The sequence below is a fragment of the Phaseolus vulgaris genome, chromosome 9 (genome assembly GCF_000499845.2).
Source record: "Phaseolus vulgaris cultivar G19833 chromosome 9, P. vulgaris v2.0, whole genome shotgun sequence".
NCBI lineage: Eukaryota > Viridiplantae > Streptophyta > Magnoliopsida > Fabales > Fabaceae > Phaseolus > Phaseolus vulgaris.
This window is the reverse complement of record NC_023751.2, coordinates 35,799,699-35,821,507: the sequence shown is the minus strand read 5'-3', so window position 1 is coordinate 35,821,507 and position 21,809 is coordinate 35,799,699. Positions and strand designations below refer to the sequence as shown.

At 33.7% G+C, this 21,809-nt stretch overlaps 2 protein-coding genes across 5 annotated transcripts; one reads left to right on the top strand and one right to left on the bottom strand.

The window, feature by feature from the left end:
* Positions 1-1,562: 1,562 nt before the first annotated feature.
* Positions 1,563-4,478, bottom strand: LOC137820688 (pentatricopeptide repeat-containing protein At2g18940, chloroplastic). The gene has a single exon (XM_068624872.1). It carries the CDS (start codon positions 4,253-4,255, stop codon positions 1,760-1,762), a length of 2,496 nt encoding a protein of 831 aa, XP_068480973.1. The 5' UTR covers positions 4,256-4,478; the 3' UTR covers positions 1,563-1,759.
* Positions 4,479-11,093: 6,615 nt separating this feature from the next.
* On the top strand, positions 11,094-19,304 carry LOC137822031 (lysine--tRNA ligase, cytoplasmic-like). 4 transcript variants are annotated; one of them, XM_068626911.1, is made up of 17 exons: positions 11,094-11,149; positions 12,129-12,190; positions 12,788-12,859; positions 12,961-13,126; positions 13,214-13,307; positions 13,876-13,961; positions 14,461-14,579; positions 14,664-14,723; positions 15,507-15,632; positions 15,715-15,997; positions 16,105-16,204; positions 16,292-16,448; positions 17,149-17,292; positions 17,375-17,443; positions 17,541-17,684; positions 17,764-17,840; positions 18,929-19,304. In XM_068626911.1, exons 2-16 carry the CDS (start codon positions 12,188-12,190, stop codon positions 17,800-17,802), a joined length of 1,662 nt encoding a protein of 553 aa, XP_068483012.1. In that variant the 5' UTR covers positions 11,094-11,149; positions 12,129-12,187; the 3' UTR covers positions 17,803-17,840; positions 18,929-19,304. The 4 variants fall into 4 exon arrangements, with proteins under 4 accessions (XP_068483012.1, XP_068483014.1, XP_068483015.1 ...); XM_068626913.1 differs by having other exon boundaries at positions 11,104-11,149; positions 14,461-14,567; XM_068626914.1 differs by lacking the exon at positions 11,094-11,149 and having other exon boundaries at positions 11,969-12,190; positions 14,461-14,567.
* Positions 19,305-21,809: the final 2,505 nt, after the last annotated feature.

Here is a 21,809-nt window from a genome sequence, read left to right as displayed (position 1 = left end):
GATGATGGATACTGAAGATGTGGTGAGTTCAACATTTACTACTCTTTTGAGTTTTGCTTTCAATGCTTAGATTTTTTTTGGTACTTTTTCTCTTAAAATGAGAATCACGTTAACATCTTTCTACTGTCCATTGTTTCAGTGCTTATAAAGGAAAAGCCATTTTGAAGAAGCAATGTTCTTGGTAGAATGTGTACTTTTTGGTGAAGTGGAAAGTTTCTTAGTACTTATGAAAAAGATAGCACCATCAAGAGACCTAATTTCAATTTTAGATACACATTTATATCACTTTTTTTTTCAAAAACTTTTGTCTATATTATTTCAGTGTTAACATTTTTTTAATATTAGATAAGTTAATATGGTGATGTGATATATGGATAATTTAATAACTTGTTATCTTATTTAAGAATGTGTATTTTATCTTATAAACAATGTTTTATTTTGTCCCATGATTTTATAAATTCATATGTACAAATACATAATTTTAAATACAATTTATGAAATAATATGTTGGAGATTCCATATCAACTAGATATCAGAACATTTCATAGTATATAAGTGGAAGGAAACCTTACCTTATAAGCTAGTTTTATGATTTTAAGTTAAACTTAAAATCCACTTCTTAACATGGTATCAAAATCATTTTCGAACATATCCTAACGAGTATTTGTTGAGTCTATTGTGTCAAAGTCTACTTCCTAATAGTATACGACATGATATTGCATTGTAGATGGTTAGATCATTTAAAATATGGTTTTTGATCATGCTTGATGCCCATGTGGTGAATGAAATGGTAAGCAACCTCTACAAAAAGAGGCTAAATAGACCATGATAGAATATATGTTTCCATTTTATTAGGCTTCATATAAGAGATTTATTTGTTAAGGTATATTAATTTATATATGTAAAAAAGAGATGTTACAAATATTTAGGGTTTATAAATATTCATTCAAATATAATAAGCATAAGTACAAAAATTTTAGTGTCCAAAGATGTTTCAAACAAATGATTAATTTGAGTAATCTTATCTCATTTAAGGATTATTTTTTTTAAAAGAAGATCAATCATGTTTCAATATTTTCTTCATTAATTGTGTATTACCTTATATTGTCTAATGCTTGTTTTATGTATAGAAGGTTTTAATTAGGCACAATTTCTATTAACAATTAACACAATTACATATATGGACACACACATATAAAAATATCTAATATAAAATAATCAATTCATTATTTGCAGAGAAAAATGGTAGACTTCCATTTGCATTTCCTTATCTCTGGTTATTAATTATCTGTCATCAATCACCACAAACAACACTCTTTATATTCAAGATTTAATTCCAAATTTGCATATTCTTCAAATTCACCACTTTCAAAAATTTATTAGATTTTAAATGAGAAATTAACAGCTGAACAATAATATTTCTTTTGGTTTTGAACAAAAAAGAGAAAAGGGTCTCAAAGACACCCTTGTAATCTAAGAAATTTTCTTGGAAAAAAAATCCACAACAGCAAGCATATGACTGATTCAGAAAACTTTCTTGCATCAAAAGTTAGAACTTGCAGTTATTTAATCAAGCAAGAGGACTTACTCCCGGTAGGTAGATTTAGTATACTTATAACTTTATGCATTGACAAAGCTATTAAGCTTATAGAACTACTTGACTAGATGTGATCCATGCTAAAGAATTGCAACAATTGATAGCAGGGGAACTAACTATACATATAAAAAATTAAAGAAAAAGGAAGCCCAAAAGGATAGTTCACAAAACAGACCCCATTCTCTCCCTAATACAAGAATCTAGTCTTTTAACAGAACGATCATCAAAAGAGATATCAATCTCCTTAATCTTAGAGACAAAGTCCATCGCTTGCTCATGCTTCCCTGCTTTGCAATAACCATCAACTACAATCTTGTAAGTTAGTTCATTGGGCCTGCAATTGTGCTCAATCATAAATCTAATGACTTCAATTGCTTCATCAAACAACTGCATCCCTGCATAGCCTGACAAGAAAGTATTGTATGAAACTACTGTTGGTTGAATCCCCTTAGTGGTCATCTCTGAGAGAACTCTTATAGCCTCCTGCATTAGCCCTTTTCTACAAAACCCCTTGATAACAGTATTATAAGACACAGCATCTGGCTCTGGACCAGAGTTTTGAATTCCCTTGAGTATTTCTTCTGCTTTCCAACACTCATCCTCTCGGACATACAAATCCATCAAGCAGTTATAGGTAAAAAGATTTGGCTGCAATCCATTTTCATGGATAAAATGCATCATTTCGTGGGCTTTCGAAAACATCTTGTTCCGGGAAAACATGGAAAGCATGGAGTTAATGACAACCAAATCAGGTTTGTATCCATACTTTTGCAATTGATCAAATGCCCTTTCCATTCCCTTAACGTGTCTGCACTTGTGGTTTGATAGGACAAGGGTTCTCAAAAGAATCCAACTAGGAAAGACATGACCCTCATAAATTTCTTTCTCAATCGCCTCTATCCCCTTGACATTCCCAGCCTTGGAATAACAATGGAGTAACAGTGAGTATGAAGTCTCATTAGGCTTGAAGCCCTTACTCCGCATGTCTATAATCACTGATTCTGCTGCTTTCCAATTGCCTAGCCGAGCAAGGGCATTTAGAAGAGAATTATAAGTTGTTACACATGGTGTAAAGCCTGCTTTAATCATTTCCCCATACATTTTTGCAGAATCAACTTCAGATCCACACCGAGCATATGCACTAATCAATGTATTGAATGTGTCTTTGTCAGGCTCAAATCCACAGTTTTTCATTTCCCTTAAGACCCTATTAACATAACTGTGCTTCCCCTCCTCACTGCATACAGCAAGCATTGTGTTCCATGTAGCGCGATTAGGAGCACATCCACTCAATTTCATCTCAGAGAGAACCTTAATAACATCTTCTGTTCTTGACTTCTTGCCTAGCATGGCAAGAACAGAGTTGTAAGTGTATACATTGGGAGCACAACCCAAATCCTTCATCTGGCTGAACAACCTTAAAGCCTCATCCTCCCTTCCAGCCTTACCATAAGCATCTATTACAGTTGTATAAGTAATAGCATTTGGCATTACCCCCTTGCTTGTCATTGTATCTATCACAGCCTTCCCTTGGTCGAGAAACCCAGCTCTTACATATGTTGCCGCGAGCTCATTGTAGGTGACAGAATCAGCAGGGCAGTTATTATCCTCCATTTCTTTCAAGATGCTCAAAGCCTCAGTGTATACTCCAGCCTTTCCAAAAACCTGCAGCATAGAATTATACGTAACAGTTCCTGGTTTATAGCCCTTCAATTTCAATTCAGCGAAAAACTTCCTAGCTTCATCTAGCATACCCTCTCTCCCACAAGCAGAAATCACAGTGCTGCAGGTAAACTCATCAAACTCAAGCCCTTTACTCCTCATCTCATCCAACAACTCCAAGATTCTACTCCAAGAACGACCCATTTTGCCATAAACATCAAGCATAACATTGTAAGTGACCAAAGTTGGACCGAGACCGAACTCATTCATCTTTTCAAACAACTCAATAGCACGTTTATGCTTGCCAGTGCGAGCATAAGCATGAAGAACAGTGGTGTAAGCCCGGACATCAAGTGAGTATTGCTCAACAGGAATTAAATCAAACAACTTGGACGCAATAGTATGCTGTGACTCTCGCCCCAATATCCGAATCATCAATTCAACAACCTGATTGTCCAACCTCAAATTTTGCTCACTCCCAAAATGCAACCAACCCCATTCAAACAGCAAAAGAGCCCTCTCCCAGTTTCCAGAAAGGTCCAAAGCTTTCAACAGGCTGAGAAAATCAACCTCAAGCAATTCAAACTCAACAGAGTTGAAAAAACCATTCAATTCATGCAAAGGTGACCCAACAATTGAATTGAGCAGCAACTTACCCTTGTCGGATAAAAATCCAAACTTTGCATCATGAACCCGGTCCTGGTCAACTACGGGGCCAGAAGCTAAAGAGGGGTGCTTTGAATGAAGGGAGTTGTTAAAATGGATGCTGTTATCCTCAGAAAGAGGCACAAGGGTGAGCGTGGGAGTGGTGATGGGAACTGAAGAGAGATGCTGAAGATGTTGGAGAAGGGAATCCAATTGGAAAGAAGGAGGAGGTGGTGGTGGAGATTGTGGAGGTAAAAAAGTTGGCTTGAATTTTGAAGGTTGCTGGGTTGATTTTGGTGCAGGTGCAGGAGCAGGTAAAACTGGGCGATTGGGGAAGAGGGTACCCTCCATTGGCAGCAGCAAGTGCAATGGCAAGAGAAGAAGAGTTTTGAGGGTTTAGAGTTTGAAGTTTTGGCATAAGGATGAGAATGAGGGATTGGTTGATTTTGAGTGCAGAGAATGGAATGTGTGGAGAAAATGAAGATAGAGAAGATGAGTTGTAGGGAAAGGAGTGACTCCTATGCTCTCATCTCATCCCTCTTGTGAAACACCAAATCATAAATCTTTTCATCTAGTTATTATATGCACATGATTCTAATTAAAGAATATAATAGTTTTATTTTTTATTATATATTTCATACAATTTTAATGTTATTACCATGAAATAAATATCACGCTATATAGTTTAAAAGTTTGTTTGTATTTATAACAATATATAAAGAGATTTTTTTTTGCATGTTTTATTTTTTAAATTTATTATACAACTTGTAACAATATCTCCCTCAATAATTAGGAATGAAATTCGTGACCTCAATCATCATACTAATTATTAGGATCAAAGTAATAGAAAAATTGAGAGAGAAAATAATAGAAGAAGTTAATGTGGTTTGACAAAGTACTTTATTTTTATGTAATGCTCCTCATAATCAAATTGTCCTATAGGTATTAAATTTTTCTTTTAAGTTATGGGTATGTCTCAAAATGCAAAATAGTATTGTCAAACTTTCCGTAAACATAGTTAGATAATAGTTCTAAGGAAGGTGTAGTGTGAAAATACGCACGTGAGTTCATAACACATGAGTGGACAAGCTTATCTAAACTACAAGTTAATGTATCTACAATTTGATAAGTTGTTGCATTTGTTGATTCATAATTAATTTGCTTCTTATTTTTGTTGCTTTTCTTTTTTGAAATCTTACATTGATTGGCAAAATGATCCTTTGTTTTGACAATTCCAACAACTAATATCCTTCAAAACTTTTATCTGTGTTCTCCCTCTAGATTTTGATATGTTTCGACCATGATTTTGACTTTTCTGCTACTTCTTTCTCTATCTTCAATACTCAACATTGAGCTAGAATCAAAACTCTCATGTGAACATCTTCGTTTAAGATCAAGTCAAATGCCATCAAGCTTCAACCTCATCATCAAAATTGATCTACACCAATGACAGTTGGACAATAATTGTGTTAAATTCATTAACGTGATTAGTAATCAAATTACCTATGGTCATTATGAGATTTACTAGCCTACGTATCAAATACACTTTGTTGGTTGTAGATGATTTTGTGTACATATTTGATAACACTAGAGTTGTCTTCTTGTTCAAAACATTGAATGTAACATTCTTGACCAATGTGAATAGAATAATACTGAGCGTGTACTGACTTAGAAACTCCCAATCTAACTGCTCGTTTAGCTTATGCCTAGTTAAGGGATGATACAACTTATTTTGATACAAAAGGTCCTTCATATGGAGCTTCCAACATGCAAAGTCTTTGTCATCAAACTTCTCAACCTTCACCTTCCTTTCTTCCGACGTCATTACGCTTGCCTGTTGATTTTGGCTTAATCCCAAGTCCCACATCGGTGGGTTCATTGTTTGGGAAGGAGGTTTGAGAGTTATAAATTAAACTCTCCTTCTTCACTGTTATATATCCCAATTTGTAATATCTTCTTCCATAATAATAAAAGTGAACTGTTTTTGCTGTGCTCAGAGATTAGGCTAAATTGGCCGAACTCCGTTAACAATTTTCTAGTTTTTTCTCTTTATCTCTTTTATTATTCCGCTTTATTTATTCAATATTATTTGTCGGGTAGCTCTGTTAGGGTTCTGTTTTAGTGGGAAAATTACCCGTTTTTTCCAACAAGTGGTATCAAGAGCCGAAGGTTCGCCCTTGGGTTGTTTGAAATTATTTGTAATATTGAATATTATATTTTGAGTTTGTAATGGCAAATCAAGAAGAAGAAGCGAAGGATGTATCTAGAGTGTCGGGCTCCTCGTCATCATGGTCGAGGTTCCCATGTCCACCTTGAAATTGGCGATGGAAATATTTGATGGCACTGGACATTTTGGCATGTGGAAAGGAGAGATCTTGGACTCTCTTTTTCAGCAGGGTCTTGATATTGCTATTGAAGGAGAGAAACCAAAAGAGGTAGAGGAGAAAGATTGTCCAAAACTGCAGAAGAAAGGGAAGGTTCCGCAAGATGCAAATGTTGCAGAATGCAAAAGTGATGTGGAATCAGATATCTCTTTAATTGTCTTGCTTTCAGCATCATCGTATCCAAATGAGTGGATATTGGATTCAGGTTGTACCTATCATATGTGTCCCATTCGGGAATGGTTCTTTGAATTTCAAGAACGTGATGGCGGGATTGTTTACATGGGTAATGATAATCCATGTAAGACAGCTGGGATAGGTTCAATCAAGTTGCGGAATCATGATGGATCCACCATAATTTTGCGGGATGTACGGTATGTGCCAAAGTTGAAGAAGAATCTTATCTCATTGGGGGCTTTAGAATCTAAAGGCCTAGTTGTGACGATGCGAGATGGAATTCTTAAAGCAACTTCAGGAGCATTGGTGATGTTGAAAGGCGTGATGAAGAACAATTTGTATTACTACCAAGGTAGTACAGTGGTGGGGACAGTAGTGACAACAACTTCTAGCTCTAAGAAGGATGTTGAGGCAATGAAGTTGTGGCATATGAGGTTGGGACATGCTGGAGAGAAATCCTTGCAAATTCTTACCAAGCAGGGATTGTTGAAAGGTACGAAGGCTTGCAAACTTGAATTTTGTGAGCATTGTGTTCTGGGAAAACAACGAAGAGTGAAGTTTGGCACTGCAATTCACAATACCAAGGGTATTCTGGATTATGTGCATTCAGATGTGTGGGGACTTGCCAAGACTCTGTCAATCGGAGGTAGGCATTATTTTGTCACTTTTGTTGATGATATTTCCAGGAGAGTTTGGGTGTTTACTATGAAAAACAAAAATGATGTGCTTGAAATTTTCCTTAAGTGGAAAGCTCAAGTTGAAAATCAGACAGGAAGGAAGATTAAGGTTCTCCGAACAGACAATGGAGGAGAATACAAGAGTGATCCGTTCCTGAAGGTATGCCAAGATTGTGGCATAGTTCGACACTTCACTGTTAGAAAAACACCACAACAGAATGGGGTTTCAGAGCATATGAACAAGACACTTGTGGAGAAAGTTTGTCGTATGTTGTCTAATGCTGAGTTAGGCAGAGAGTTTTGGGCTGAGGCTGTGACATACGCTCAACATCTCGTCAATCGTTTGCCATCATCTACTATAAATGGCAAAACCCTGTTAGAGGTATGGTCTGGAAAACCTGCAACTGATTATGATTCTTTGCATGTTTTTGGTTCTATTGCATATTATCATGTGATTGAATCAAAGTTGGATCCACGGGCAAAGAAGGCTCTTTTCATGGGCTTTAGTCCTGGAGTGAAGGGATACCGTTTGTGGTGTCTAGAGGCAAAGAAGACGATTATCAGCAGAGATGTTACCTTTGATGAATCTGCCATGTTAAAGAAGGTAAATCCAGAAGGAGCTGATAGTACTCCACAACAGGTGGAGTGTGCCCGGAAGCAGGTGGAGTTTGAGCCGACAGTGGTGATCTCAACACGAAATACCACAAGTGACTCTCCTATGGCAGAAGAAGAGTCAGATGAGGAAGCGGTTCCTACCCAAGAATCTCTACAGCAATCAGTGCCAATTGCAGTTAGAAGACAAAGACGAGATATTCAGAAGCCTGCTCGTTTCATGGATATGGTTGCCTATGCACTTCTAGTTGTTGATGACATTCCATCCACTTACCCAGAAGCCATTCTGAGTTCAGAGAGTGGTAATTGGGCAGGTGCGATGGAAGAGGAGATGCAGTCTTTGAAGAAGAACAAAACGTGGAAGCTGGCACAATTACCAAAAGGTAAGAAGGCAATTGGGTGCAAATGGGTATTTGCAAAGAAAGAAGGATTTCCTAATAAAAAAGATGTTCGCTACAAGGCAAGGTTGGTTGCTAAAGGCTTTGCTCAGAGGGAGGGAATTGATTATAATGAGGTATTTTCCCCAGTTGTTAAACATTCCTCCATTCGAATTTTGTTGGCCTTGGTAGCACAGTTGAATCTGGAGCTTGCTCAACTTGATGTAAAGACCGCGTTCCTACACGGTGATTTGAATGAGGAAATCTATACGACTCAACCAGAAGGATACAAGGTTGATGGTAAAGAAGATTGGGTTTGTAAACTTAGCAAATCGTTGTATGGACTGAAACAATCTCCAAGACAGTGGTACAAACGATTTGATAAGTTCATGAAGGATCAAAAGTACAAGAGAAGCAAATATGATCACTGTGTGTATTTGCGCAGACTTGAAGATGGTTCCTACATTTACTTACTCTTATATGTTGATGATATGTTGATTGCAGCAAAGAGCCAAGTTGAGATTGACAGGTTAAAGGCTCAGTTGAGTAAAGAGTTCGAGATGAAGGATTTGGGGGAAGCCAAGAAGATTCTCGGCATGGAGATAAACAGGGACAGAGAGAGGGGAAAACTTTGGTTGTCACAGAAGCAGTATTTGCAGAAGGTACTACAACGTTTTGGTATATACGAAGATACAAAACTTGTAAGTACCCCACTTGCTCCTCATTTGAAATTGAGTAGTCGTTTATCTCCGACGACTGATGAAGAACGAGAATACATGGCCAAAGTCCCATATGCAAATGTAGTTGGAAGCTTGATGTATGCAATGGTGTGTACAAGACCAGATATTTCACAGGCTGTGAGTGTTGTTAGCAGGTACATGCATGATCCGGGCAAGGGTCATTGGCAAGCTGTGAGATGGATTCTACGGTACCTCCAAAATACCTTAGATGTTGGACTGACATTTGAGCAAGATGAATCACTTGGTCAATGCATAGTTGGATATTGTGATTCTGATTATGCAGGTGATTTGGATAAGCGACGGTCTACAACTGGCTATTTGTTCACTTTAGCAAAAGCGCCAGTTAGTTGGAAGTCTACCTTACAGTCTATGGTGGCTTTGTCTACGACAGAGGCAGAGTATATGGCGATTACAGAGGTTGTGAAGGAAACAATTTGGCTTCATGGGTTGCTTAAAGACTTGGGAGTTGGTCAGAAACAACTTGAGTTATATTCTGACAGTCAGAGTGCTATTCATTTAGCAAAGAATCAAGTCTTTCATGCACGGACGAAGCACATTGATGTTCGCTATCACTTTGTGCGTGAGATTCTCGAAGAAGAGGAGATTGTTCTCCAGAAGATTCACACTACGGAGAATCCTGCAGATATGCTCACCAAGGTGGTTACAAGGACCAAGTTTGAACACTGTTTAGACTTGGTTAATATCTTGCACATTTGAAGTTGGCGCCCGGAGGCGCAAATTTGAAGCACGGCAAAGTTTGTTTTTGTTATGTTTTGAGAAAATTTGTTTTAGGTGGGACTTGAAATTAAGCCAAGGTGGAGATTTGTTGATTTTGGCTTAATCCCAAGTCCCACATCGGTGGGTTCACTGTTTGGGAAGGAAGTTTGAGGGTTATAAATTAAACTCTCCTCCTTCACTGTTATATATCCCAATTTGTAATATCTTCTCCCATAATAATAAAAGTAAGCTGTTTTTGCTGTACTCGGAGATTAGGCTAAATTGGCCGAACTCCGTTAACAATTTTCTGGTGTGTTTTTTTTCTCTTTATCTCTTTTATTATTCCGCTTTATTTATTCAATATTATTTGTCGGGTAGCTCTCTTAGGATTCTGATTTAGTGGAAAAATTACCCATTTTTCCCAACATTACCAATCTCAAGAAAACTCACACTACTCCTCTAAACAAAGATTCTTGAAAAAAAATTAATTTAATGTGGAAGTTCATACAAAACTCTAATCACAACTCAACTTTTTTTAGGTAAGAGTGTAATAACATAAGCCTAATACAATTATGACTTGATTTTTTTTTTAACTTAGATCACGAGATAAATGATGCATCCTAACACAATTTCATTTTAACAATTATCACACTAAGAATTAATCTGCTTATAAGTATGACATTTTTTTTATATATAAAGGAAAATTAAAAATACAAAGTTGCATAATTTTTTTCCTAACATAACATATAATTAACTTAAGACTCATGTGCTAATTAGTAGAAAAGTTTAATTTATAAAAACAACACAAAACAGTAACAAAAAAAAAGATGTGCATTAAAAATAAAATATTAAACTCATATTTATACATCACGACTTACGTCAATTTTTTTATTTAAACAAAGTATTAAATAATTTTATATCAATAGAATTTTGTATATATAATCTATATAAAACCTTTAATATGATAAAACCTTTAATATGAGAAAAACATAATCCAATAAAAAAATATTAAATAACATGATATAATATAGACTTAATTATCTTTTTATCCATACATTAAAGATTAAATTTTTTTTTTTATAAAAATATGCAATTTTATCTCTTATATTAAATTCTTCTAAACTATCTTAATTGATGATATTGTAACACAACATTATTAAGCAATGTTTTCACATGTAATCCATAATATATTTCAACATCCTTCCATACTAGTTAATCCAATTAATTTTTATATGTATAGTGTTAGATAAATGTCACTATTTTTATGTAATTTTTTTACTATATAATGGATTTCTCTTTGGATTATGATCTTTATTAAATCTTATCGTAGTCATTTTATATTAGATCAATTCAACTTTCTTGTTCTTGATATGCAAGTAAAAGCATAAGAATAAAATAAAAATGACGACTTTGACTGGTTTTAGAACCTTCATGTCCAAGCAAAGGAATAAAAAACGAAACCTAGAAATTAAAACCTATAAATAACACTCACTCACACCACAAATAGCACAAATAAGCAGCTATTTGTTCCAATCATCTTCAAATATCACCACTTTTAATTTAGGTAAATATTTATATTTTTTAATTTAAAGTTCATTACAGGTTTAGAGTTAATTTTTCTATTGATGTAATTTTAATTTGGTGTTCTCTTATTTACATGAGAAAATAATATATTATAACAGACTAAAATATTTTTACGATGATAAATTTATCATTATTTTTATAATATAGTAACTTAAAAGTTCTTTCTAATTTAATATATGATTTGTGATTGGTTAATATATAATACAAAAAATTATGTATACTTTGATACAAGTCTACTTATAATAGAAACATTCAAATGCAAGTTCTATTTTTTTACTTCAAAATCAATATTTGAAGCAAGAGTAACAATATACAAATTATTCTCCATTTTTCATTTTTTTAATATTTTATTGCATCACACATGTTATTTTATTCTTGTTTCCTCTTTCTTTTATGTTAGATACTAATTCTAATGTTCTTCAATTATTTAAACTTTTCTTATCCAGATTCTAAACTAAAAAAATAATCCACAATAAGGTTTTTGATAGTGGAAATCTTCTTTAATTAAATCTATAATTATTTTAAAAAGTCATAAATTATATTTTTATTTATTTTCAAGTCATCGCGGAGTGAAAGAAAATAAGGGAAGAGTTTGTAATTGATTTATCCGATATAAAAAAATTAAAGAAATATGTAATATAATGACATTACATATATTTAATAATATTTATATCATTTAATTATTATTATTATATTAAAATTTGCTAAAACCTGCTTTGAATTATTAGTTTGGTTCAACTAATAATGAAAATTGAAAATATATAATATATAATCCAAAATAATTATTATTTTCATTCAGTATCTACCTCAGTTTTAACAAAAGTTGTTCTCACTCTTTCGCCGCCCATGGAAGTTTCGCCGGAGCCGCCGTCTAACGGCGCCGGCGAAACCATAAGCAACTCGAAGTGCAAATTTCAAATTGCCAGAATTGATTATTTTTTGTTCTTTTGTTTTCACAGTGCACTGAAGCGAGAACTGAAGAACAAACAGAGAGAAGAAGAAAGGAAGCAAAGCCAAAATGGTACTTCTTTTTCAGCTATTCCCAATGCTATTACCAATTCTCTATGCAATGTAGCTATCCATCAGCAGCGATAGATTTTTCTTTTATTACTGTTAATTGTATGTTTTCCACTTACGTATCATCATTTTGCATTTCGCAATCTAATTTTTGTCTTTTCGCGCATTGTACAATCTTATAAAATTTTGCATGTATCACTTATGTGTTAAATTTCTGAAGGAGATGTCGCGTGATTAAAAAAACACAGCAAAACATCACTGTTTTGCTACCATTTTTTTGTACGATGTTGCCTTGACTTCGTTTTGTTTATTTATTTTTCATGCCATTTTATAACCTTGTTAGAAATTTAACGGATCATTAATGTACGTGAAGAATGAAAAGTTTGACTGTAAAATGTGCAGAAAAGATGATGATTGAGTGGTAATATATGCAGTTAAGCCTTTCTTTTTCTATACTAATTCAAGTTATTGTATGTTTAGGTAAGATTTTGTGGAATTTCATTTATCCTCTGCTTTTGGATTTCAATTTCTTGTCATAGATGAAGTTTTATTTTTTATTTCTAATGTATTGAATTTTATGTATTTTATTTTATTCTTTTAGGCAACTGAAATGCAGTGGGCTAAGAATAACAAATCTGCTCCTGTTGTTGATGAGGATAGCATGGACCCGACTGTATGGCTCCTTTTTTGTCTCTGAAGTGGAATATGGTGAATTGCATTCTATGTTTGTTTCATCCTTTTGGTAATTTTTGGGGTGATTTCGTTCCATTGCAGCAATACCTTGAGAATAGGCTGAAGTATCTTGCAGTTCAAAAGGCAGAAGGCAGAAATCCATATCCCCACAAATTCTTTGTCACTATGTCCCTTGATGAATACATTAAGGAATATGGAGGTTTAAGTGAAGGGCAGCACCTTGAGGATGTTTCTGCGTCTTTGTCTGGTAGTCAGCAGTTTCTGCATAGATAGTTTGTTGTCTGTTGCTGCTTCTGTGGCTGTATGTTGATTCATTAATGTTTCTGCATTTCAGGTCGGATCATGCACAAGCGCACATCTGGTTCTAAGCTTGTCTTTTATGACCTGCATGGTGGTGGTTTCAAGGTCCAGGTTATGGCTGATGCGAGGTACCCAATTTTGTTGTTCTACTTTGTTCATATTAATAAAATTGAAATATAAGACTTCTTGAACATGTAGGGTTGTTCTTGAATCGGGTGAAAGAGCCGTTTAGTATTGACCATAATTAATCATTTTTGTTAAATGTTTAAATTAGAGGAATAATCTGAAATAATATGCATGACATATAGTCTGTAATAATCTTTACTGGAAGTCCAGTCATGCAAATTTTTACACTCTTTAGCGTATGTTCTTTATACTGAATTTGTAGGTGCTACAGTGCTAGTGTTATAAAGGATAAATATTTAGTAGTAACTAACAATTCAAAAACGGAACTTTAACTTTAGGAGGTTGTTACTTTATACTATGTTTGGTATGGTTATGAATTGCAAAGTCATGTTCTGTGGCATTCCTTGCTACCTTGATGTTTGACTAACTTAGATGTAGCTGTTTGTACTTTCATTTTACGAAGGTAGTTTTTAGTATTTGAAATTCTTTCATGATTATATAGTATCGTTTTCTTTTACCTTGTTTTATTTCAGTAGGACAGATGAAACAGCTGATATTTCTTTAATGCAGTAAATCAGACTTGAATGAGGCTGACTTTTCCAAATTCCATTCTAATGTGAAGCGTGGTGACATAGTCGGTATCACTGGATTTCCCGGTTCGTGATGCCAAACTTTTAAATAAATATATATATATAAATAGATAGATGATTCATATGCATAAGGTCTGTCTCGATTTCTATGACCTTAACAATAAATACATATAAATGAAATTATGATTCTAAGAATTTCATTAAATGAATTAAGTCGAGGTAAATAAGAATAAGCAAAGATATAATTCCTGTTTCGATTATTTGCATTTTATTAGATTATTTCTGTCTCGAGACTAGGAAAGTGGTGTCTCATTTTGAGCAATTGGGAACCATTTTAAGCCCAAGAGTCAGTCTGTAAATATTTGCTAATTGGAAAAATTTAGAATGTTGTACACTTTCACTTTTTATTCATTATAAAGGGCTAATTCTTGCTAATCGAGCATACATTTTTCTATTCTGATTCCCCATAGTTATGATGCATTCTACACTATTATTATATTGTGATGTAAGTTCTTTAACTCTATAATCTACAACTTTCTCAGTTTTCCATTTTGTAACTATCCAGGAAAAAGTAAGAAGGGTGAACTTAGTATTTTTCCGAAGACTTTTGTGGTGCTGTCTCATTGTTTGCATATGATGCCAAGGCAAAAGTCTGCTGCTGCTGCTGATAATGCGAATTTGAAGGTCAGGAACTTTTATTTTATTTTATTTTTAATGTTGTTTGATGACCATATGCAATGACATTGTTACATCTTTAATGATCTACAGAGAAATCCATGGGTACCAGGAAGTACCAGGAATCCTGAAATATATGTTTTGAAGGATCAGGTATCATTGGCGTGAAATGTTTACTTTTATAGATACTTTCAATGTTTTTAATCTTTTAAAACATTTGTACCGTATACTCTCCTGTTGGAACCACTTTGGGACAACAGTAATAGGCTGGATGCACCTGTTTAAGTGAAAAAAATATTCACGATTTACCTTACCCTTGGGGGGTTAGGGTTAAGGTTAGGAATATAAATGAGTTAGAGGCTTGTGATTATTATTCATGTGTTTTTGTCTTTTCATCTTGCAACGTTTAGTTGTTGTTAAGTACGTCTGTATGTCTATCTATTTATTTATTCCATTTTTGTCATTTTTATTATCCTCCTTATGTACTAACTTAATTGCAGCTTAAAGGCCCTTGGTCACGAATGGATTGATTATCTTGATTTCTGTGGGAATATTGATTTTCAGGAAGTTCTCTAATTATCTTGCAAAAATGAAAATATTTTTTACCTAAGAGGGTCTTTGTCTATGATGAGGTTCCTTTTACATACTTGAGGGAGAATAATTGTTTCTCCTTTCACTTTTTGAATTTTTAATAAAAAATAACAATAATGTGTAATAGTCTGAACCATTAGTGTTTCAATAATTAAAATTGTTTCTCAGGTTAGAAGAGCCTGGTCCATGATTGTACAATTAAGCAGTAAATTGCAATTAAACATGTTTTGATGACTTATATCTATATCTGTAGAGAAAATTTCTTTTGTATCTTCTTTTTGTTTCATTCTGTCAATATTTATGTACCGACTCTATGTTTTACCCAATTAATGGTTGATTTCGTAGGAGACTAGATATCGCTTACGCCATTTGGATTTGATGCTTAATCCAGAGGTTCGAGAAATATTTAAGACCAGATCTAAAATCATTTCTTACATTAGGAGCTTCCTTGATGACCTTGATTTCTTGGAGGTTTGTTCTGTGTCTCCGTATTTTGATATTGGATCCTGTGGTTTCTTTTCTTCCATTCACCTACTTATTGCATCACTTTCAGGTTGAAACACCTATGATGAACATGGTTGCTGGTGGAGCTGCAGCACGCCCATTTGTAACCCATCACAATGACCTTAACATGAGGCTATTCATGAGGATTGCTCCAGAACTGTATCTCAAGGAGTTGGTTGTTGGTGGGCTGGACCGTGTTTATGAAATTGGCAAACAATTTAGGAACGAGGGTATAGATTTGACTCATAATCCAGAGTTTACTACTTGTGAGTTCTATATGGCTTATAAGGACTACAATGACTTAATGGATATAACAGAGCAAATGTTGAGTGGTAAGAATATAATATATGTTTTTTAACTGTCATATTGATATTGCTTTTCTTTCATGTATCTTATCATCGAATTAGCTACTTAATCTCATGTGAAAAGCATTAAACAGGTATGGTTAAGGAACTTACAAAGGGAAGCTATAAAATCAAGTATCATGCTGATGGGATTGACAAGGAACCTATTGAAATTGATTTTACTCCACCTTTCAGGTGCATGGTGTACATTATCTGGTCATTGATAACCATCATAGTTATATTCTACTTTTGGATGATAGGTTTGGTTTTTAATTGTTACAGAAGGATTGACATGATTGAAGAGTTAGAGAAGATGGCAGGCCTCAGTATTCCCAAAGACCTGTTGAGTGAGGAAGCTAATCAATATTTGAAGGACGCATGCTTGAAGTATGAGATCAAATGTCCACCTCCTGAGACAACTGCACGTTTGTTGGATAAAGTAATCTCTTTTTTCTCCCTCCCCTTTCTTTATTATTATCTACTTTGCTTTTAAAGTATTCTTTTATTTAAAAGATGATGCTTCCGAGTCATAATGGATCAAATTTTAAAGGGACCCGTTTGCCTGTTATATTGTGTCATACTTATTGTGTTGTTGAATGTCTGATTTAAAACCATGACAAGAGTTCGTATGTTGGATACAAAATATAAAAGCACAAGTTTTCTGTGCTATGATCGGGAACATGAAATATTTATGAAGGTAGGATGGGGGATATAGAACTATAGTCTGTATAAACTTTCTAGTCTTTCTCAAGTAACAACTTGCCATTTTAGTAATATAACTGCAATTTTCAGTAAAAAAGCAACTATGGACATTGTAGTCTGCAAGCAGTCAATAATCATAATAGTATTCCTTTAACAACGGATAGTCATTCTAGTAACATAACTATCCAATATTTCTATATTGTAAATTGTAAAATTAATTTCTACAATAATGTAGGTGCAGGTTTTGTGAGGCTCGTTACAATTATTGTCAACAGCTATTTTTTCTCATTTTATATTTTACTTCTACTCACTCTTTTTTTAGTTTTAAATATGTTCAATTGTAATTAATGCATTTTGTTCATGAGTCTTTATTCCTTATTTTGGGCCTCTTATGAGGTGTCTGCAGGAAATATAATTATATTTTTTTCAAATTGCAGCTTGTGGGTCACTTTTTGGAAGAATCGTGTGTAAATCCTACATTCATCATAAACCATCCTGAGATAATGAGTCCTTTAGCAAAATGGCACAGATCAAGGCCAGGCCTGACCGAACGTTTTGAATTATTTATTAATAAACATGAGGTAAGATCATGACATTTAGGTGATTATTATTTTAAAAAATATGCAATCATGCTTCTTCTGACTACTGTTTCTTACTTTTCAGCTTTGCGATGCGAATACTGAACTGAATGACCCTGCAGTACAACGACAGAGATTTGCCGAACAACTCAAGGTAAGAAAATTCAATACAAATGTAAACACTGCTCTAATTGATGGTTTTTTTTTTCTCTCTAGAAAATAATAGTAGCAACTGTTATTTGTTGTGTTAGGATCGGCAATCAGGTGATGATGAAGCAATGACCTTAGATGAAACATTTTGCATGGCTCTGGAGTATGGCTTGCCACCTACTGGTGGTTGGGGTTTGGGTATTGATCGGTTGACCATGTTATTGACAGATTCACAGAATATCAAGGTTCTGGATCTTGCTCTTGCTCTTCCTCCATGCTTGCTTTAGTTTCACAAGTTCTTACTATCTGTTCTTTTGGTGTCAGGAGGTTCTTCTCTTCCCTGCCATGAAACCTCAAGATTGATCCTTCTACCAAAGCTGTGTTTGAATCGTCATACACAGGTTTGTTCTTACTCAAGCCTATGATATGTAGTGCTCATTAAGTCATAGCTTACTAGTATGTCTGAGGAAAGTGAGCAAGGTACTGCATAGTTTGTAGCCAGTACTTAAATAGTTAACCTTGTGTGTAGTGGTGAGTGGCAAACCCCAATAATGCTAGCATAGCAGTTTAGAGGATCGTGGAGCAACTGCTACATAATGATACTAGATAGATAGGAATCATATAATTCCTGACACATTGATGATATATTTTCAAACCACAACAAATACTAAAAAGCTTCAGATATTCATCATTACTACTCAAATTCGTGTAGATGCACTCATCATTAATACAATGTATGACTATAAACATGAGTCAAATAAATAACAGAGGCAGGGAGGGGACGACCTACAACTCAGGTGTCAACAGAAGCTCCAAAAAGAGGTTTCCTTGGTTGGAAAATAGATGAGCAACAGAATAGACGCAAGAGAGCAGCTGTTCTTTGTCTAATTTTGCTACAAAAGAATTAAAAATAAAAATGCTTGTGATGGTATGCACTGGTTAGGGAACAAGGATTGACTAGTTTGAAATCCCCGAAAAATGTGCATTCTGATGAAAAATGTTTAGTCAAAAAATGGTTTCTATGTGGCATGTGCATCAGGTCATGAAACCAAAAACTCAATGGAACCAGATGAATTTATGTGTTGTCAAAATTGAGATCTTTTTAGTTTAAGTGAGTAATTAAACCAGACTTCAATAAGAAACGAATGTCGAAACAACAGATATTTCAATTTCGACAGAAGCATTGCGGCCCTTGTTCAGGGTTTGATGCCACACTATATTGGCCATTGTGGCTGTAACACTACAAACAGTCTGCAACTGGGTTTTGGTATTCATGGTTCTCCTTAGTGCTGCTCAATGACAATAGAACTGCTGTTTTCCGCGAATGACAGTTAGAAAATTTATCTTATTATTTAATACAAATATCGAGGAAGAGTTTTCTTGAGTTAATTCATATCTACTACTAGTATAAATGGCAAGCTTCTTGTTGGTATGGATCCGTGTTTGATTTATGCTTTTTTAAGTTTTTTTTTTCCTTTATTGATTTCAGGAGCATGAGAAATGCAAAGATGGGATCTCAGTTTTGAACTCATTGATCTACCCTTAAAGGGCTGTTCGAAGAATTATTCTGATTTACATCTTTTGGTGATTGGATTGACGATTATGTCATTACCAGCTATTTTAGTTCTCTGTTTCTAATCTTCAGTTGTTTTAGTATTTCATATTTAGTAATGTTTAAGTTATTGAATTGGCTAGTAATGTTGTTTAAATTATAAAAGTAAGAACAAATTATATATACCAGTGAGATTTATTTAAGATGTGTAAAACCTTAAGAAGGTTTAAAAACAACAAAAAAGAAAGAGTTGTTAGGTATTTGTATTGAAAACCCATATTATTCTATCAAAGGACAACTTAAAAGTTGGTAATTTCTTCCTCCAACTCTTTATTTTCTTCTCTCATCTTATGGAGAAAGGGAAATGATTAACATGTTCTTATCATTACATATTTTGAAACCAGATTACATAATATAGAATATGATTTATGAATAAATATTGCATAATTTATAATCTCAAACAGAATTACATTATTTTTAATTATATAATTTTAGATTATAGAATGAGTACGTAATTTATTTTCATACTATGGAAGTGGAAAAAGAAATTATAAGGGTGCAGGAAGAAAAACCCTAAGTTCTAAGTGAAGGTGGAATATGGGTTAGTCCCCTATAGGTTGCGCCCACATTTTTTATGGGCTTTTTTTAAAACTGTCATTGTTTCATAAATGAACAAAAAACCAAATTAAAATAAATTTCTTAATTTGTGCAGAGAATTTGACTATCCAGTAAATTACTTTTTTTCAATTTAGATAAGTTATGTAGTTTAGCTTGTGAAGCTCTGAATTAAATGTCACTTAATTTAAGGTTTTAACAAATCCAATGGAGTGAACGTTGACTTTAATTAACAAGACATTGACCAAGTGTTGGACGAATATGGTGTTTTTAATGTATTTTTCTCAGAGATGTAATGTTTTCATTAATGGAGGAGGAATTGAGAATTTTCTTCATCCATTACTTACAATCATATTTAGTTCTTATATTAATAAAAATTGAAATATAAGTTCATTCAAATATCAATAAAAAGAATTCCTAAATCAATAACATATTATTAGTTACCGTCCGTACGAGTGACTCGAAGCCTAAAATTCGGTCAAAGCTGACCGAGACCTTCACACTCAAGCAGAAGATTAACGAGACTAATCAAATATCAACATTAAATAATGTATTCTTAATTACATATTAAACCCTTAATTTGGTCCAATAACAAATGACCCACAATAATTATATAAATAAGCATAAATTCCAAAAATTAGGTATGTCAGTCATCATCTAGCACTAAATATACTAAGTGTTGAGTGTCGAAGTCTGACTTGAACGTCGGAGTGCCTTTTATAGGTACCATCCGAGTCTGAAATTCACAGAGACGAGGAGTGAGAGGTGCAGAAGGAATTCATTCGAGTGAAAAAGAGAAAAAGTTGACCGACCGACAAAAAAGAGTTCAATAGTTCTTTTCGTTCCAACCTCATTTAATAACAAATGATATAAAATGAAGTTGAGGAATGTGTATCTAAATGCATGACATGAGGGTGAAAGACAAAAGGGTAAAAGCTGAAGTTCCTTTAACATTCCCCAAAAATTTGAATCCTTATTTGGTGCAAAGTATCCGACAAGAGATAAAAATATGTCTGGTAGTTTGAATAATAGGAGAACAGCAATGAAGTTGAACAGCTTTCCTGCACAGTACTATACTATTTCCATATATGGATCCAACCCCAGATGTTGTAATGTTCCAAAATAAAAAGAAGAATGAAAGAAGAGAAGAGGGAGACAGAGATTAGTGGGTACAGACAATCTCTAAAATTTGCTATTTGAAGTGCTTTGCTTTTTAGAGCCAATAATTTTAGACAGCTTTCATTTTGATGCCATTCTCATTGGTTCATTGGATGATAGTTAGTGTTATTATATATGCTAACTTTGCAATGCCAGAGAGGCACAGACATCCTATCCACTCCAAGAACTACTTCACTTATCATTCAATACATTTTTTTGTTACAAATTCTAAAACTAATAATCATATATATATAAATCAATTATAATCATAATTTATTTTTATTTAGATAAAATTATTGAAGAAGATTTTAAGATAATTAATTTCATTTCAATGCTAAATAATCACTTTTTTACATAAAACTAGTTTAAAAGGAAAAAAAACTATTAAAACAACCATAAATTATAATTTTTGAGAAAGGTAAAATATTTTTTTTTCAAAAGATATGTTTTTGTTAAACTTCCTTTGATATCTCAAACAAAAAATTGACAAAAAAAAATCTTAAAGAAATCAATTGAAATTGATTAGTCTTAAAACTTTGATTATACATTAGCCTTAAAATAATAATTGAAGCGTGAGTTTAATTTTGAAATTGTACAAGTTCCCGAATTGATGATAAAACTGAAGAAAAATATTAATGTTAGGCATTATTTGCTTCCATTGATAACTTTCAAGTTTGGTTGGGCAAATGAGTTAATAATCTTTTTGGTTATAGTGATTTCAGAGTAAGGAAGAGTAAGCAAGTGGTATGGTTCTATTGTTTATGAAAATTAGCGGTGATGGAAAGTAGAATTAATGTTATTTTACGATCATATCCTCATTGTCACTTCTTAAGTTTTTGTAGTTCAAGAAGAACAATTTTATCGTAGAAAAGTAAGATTATAATCGATTTTATATTCAGTGTAAACACAACGAAAATGATTTTACATTCTTTATTTTTTTAGTAGAATCAATTATCTTTCATATTATTTTTATTGGAGAATCGAGTTTATGACCACAAAATTATATTTTGTTTGAAACATAATCGATTTTGTACTTTTCAATTCA